General features: G+C 47.9%; 1 protein-coding gene across 1 annotated transcript in view; it reads left to right on the plus strand.

Annotated features, from left to right (window-relative positions):
* WASF3 (WAS protein family, member 3) overlaps positions 1–1,045 on the plus strand; it is a 130,915-nt gene extending 129,870 nt beyond the window's left edge. The window contains exon 9 of the mRNA XM_012659648.1: positions 574–1,045. Within this exon, the coding sequence (XP_012515102.1) occupies positions 574–1,045 (472 nt within the window). The remainder of the gene's footprint in view (positions 1–573) is intronic.
* Positions 1,046–2,216: the final 1,171 nt, after the last annotated feature.

Genomic DNA, 2,216 nt, shown 5'->3' on the forward strand with positions numbered 1-2,216 from the left:
TTTTCTACCTCTTATTAACAAAAGAATTAAAATTGTATGCTGGCTGCTGAGTTAGAACATTTTATATATATATACATACATTTATGCTTTTTACTTTCTTTAAATATGTAGAAAAAGTTTGATCATGAATAAAGTTATTTCTTTGCTGGACACGAGTTCCTCGGGGGTCAGCTAGAGAAGTTAGAATTTTCCAACCTGGCTGACCACAGAACCCTTCCGAGGCAAGTCTGTGAGCCGCCCCCTTTTGAGATGCCCAGGGTAAAGGATGCAGTGGCGGTGCTAATTCTGACCTCTGCAGTCAACACTTTTATTCTAGCTTTCCACAGAAAATTGCTTCACTTTTCAAGTGGTTCTCTTTTTGGTGCATTTCAGTAGAAGATCTTGAATTCCATCATTAATGTAGAACTGTGAAAATAACTGACCCAAAGTGCGGACACTTGCATCCCGCCATGCTTTGGGTTCAGGTGACGGTATGTGTTGTGTCTGGGGAAACCTCTCTGTTAGGCACACTAGGACTCAGAGGCCGTGGCCCTCTTGTTCCTTTGGTGACTCTGTGTTCCGTCTCTCCATTAGGATGCTCCCAGCACAGATAATCGAGTATTACAACCCATCAGGACCACCTCCTCCCCCGCCACCCCCCGTGATTCCTTCTGCACAAACTGCCTTCGTCAGCCCTCTCCAGATCCCCATGCAGCCCTCCTTCCCCGCCTCAGCCGGCACCACCTACACGGCGCCGCCTCACCCTCCCTCCGGGCTCCTGGCCGCAGCCCCGCCTCCCCCAGGCCCACCACCTCCCCCGCCGGGACCGCCTGGCCCGGGGTCTTCTCTGTCGTCCTCCCCAATGCATGGCCCCCCAGCGGCTGAGGCCAAGCGGCAGGAGCCTGCACAGCCGCCAATTAGCGATGCCCGGAGCGATCTCCTTGCTGCTATTCGGATGGGTAAGTGGAGCACCCCGGCTACACAGCCTTGCTCTGGGGAAGAGAGTTCTTCACGTCTCCAATTAGGTACAGCCGTGTTGTCTTCGAGCTACTACTCTCCGTGTTAAATTATTCTTTAGAATTAAAGGGGTCTTGTTTGATTTTTTTTTTAATAATGTGTTTTTAAGGTAAACGCATTATAAAGAACCGAGAATTCGGGGAAGCTATATGTCACTAGAAATCAGAAATCAGATAACAGAAATGATCGATTAATTAATTGGATCTCTTCTCTGCATTCTACTCTAAGGGTAAAAGTATAAAACAAAGAAAATGATGTTAGTTTTTTAAAAACATTGTGCAGTACGTCCTGGACTTGTCATCGTCCTAGCTTGATGTGCTAAGCCAGTGGTTTTTTTTGGCATTTATTTAACAGCATAACCCTTTTGTCAGATAAAAGTCCTACACTGACCCCCGGACCACAAAACGTGTAGCAGCAGAGAATCTCGGGTCCAATCGGTGGGGGGCCCGGACCCCCTCCCATCTTGGTCTGCCCTCAGACCCCGCCGTGAAAACCTCCAGCCCATACCAGTCATTCTTAACCAGGCCACAGCCCAGGGTGGTTGAGGGTCACCAACAGTGATCTGGGACTATTCCAGGAGTTTCTTGCATGGTGGGGAACCGCACATACTCTTGATCACAGGTAGTCGTCTCATCAGGAAGTGACTGCAGATGGCTCCTTGGCAGCCGGGAGTCAGTGTTGGTGACATCCTCAGAGGGTGCTGTGATGTTGCTGCCTCTGTGTTTTGCTTGAGCACCCACGAATCAGGCCCAAGGTGTGGCACACACGCCCTCCTGAAGACCTCAGGGTCTTTTGTGTATCTTGAACGTCACTGACACTTTTATTTTGTCAAGGAAAAAAGTCCCAGAGGTACAGTAGCTCGCGGGTATCAAATTCGGGGTCATAGTAGTAGGACAGTGTTGGATTTGGTTTTTTTTATACATGTAAGTCCCGCCGAGTAAGAGTTGGTGTATAACCTGGATCTAATCACAAGGAGATACCCGAGACACCCAAATCGGGGGGCATTCTGCAGAACAGCTGCCTGTGTTTTTCAAAAATGGGAGATTGTGACACACGAAGACTGGAGAACTGTCCAGATTAAAGGACATTAACAAAACATGACAACTAATGTAACAGGTGATCCCACATTGGATCCTGAACTGGGGAACGATTTTTCCATTTGCAGTTAGGTTGGGTCTCTTGGCAAAATTTGAATAATATTTGTAGGATAAATAGTGTTA

This window comes from Propithecus coquereli, unplaced genomic scaffold (genome assembly GCF_000956105.1).
Source record: "Propithecus coquereli isolate 6110/MARCELLA unplaced genomic scaffold, Pcoq_1.0 Scaffold627, whole genome shotgun sequence".
Taxonomy (NCBI): domain Eukaryota; kingdom Metazoa; phylum Chordata; class Mammalia; order Primates; family Indriidae; genus Propithecus; species Propithecus coquereli.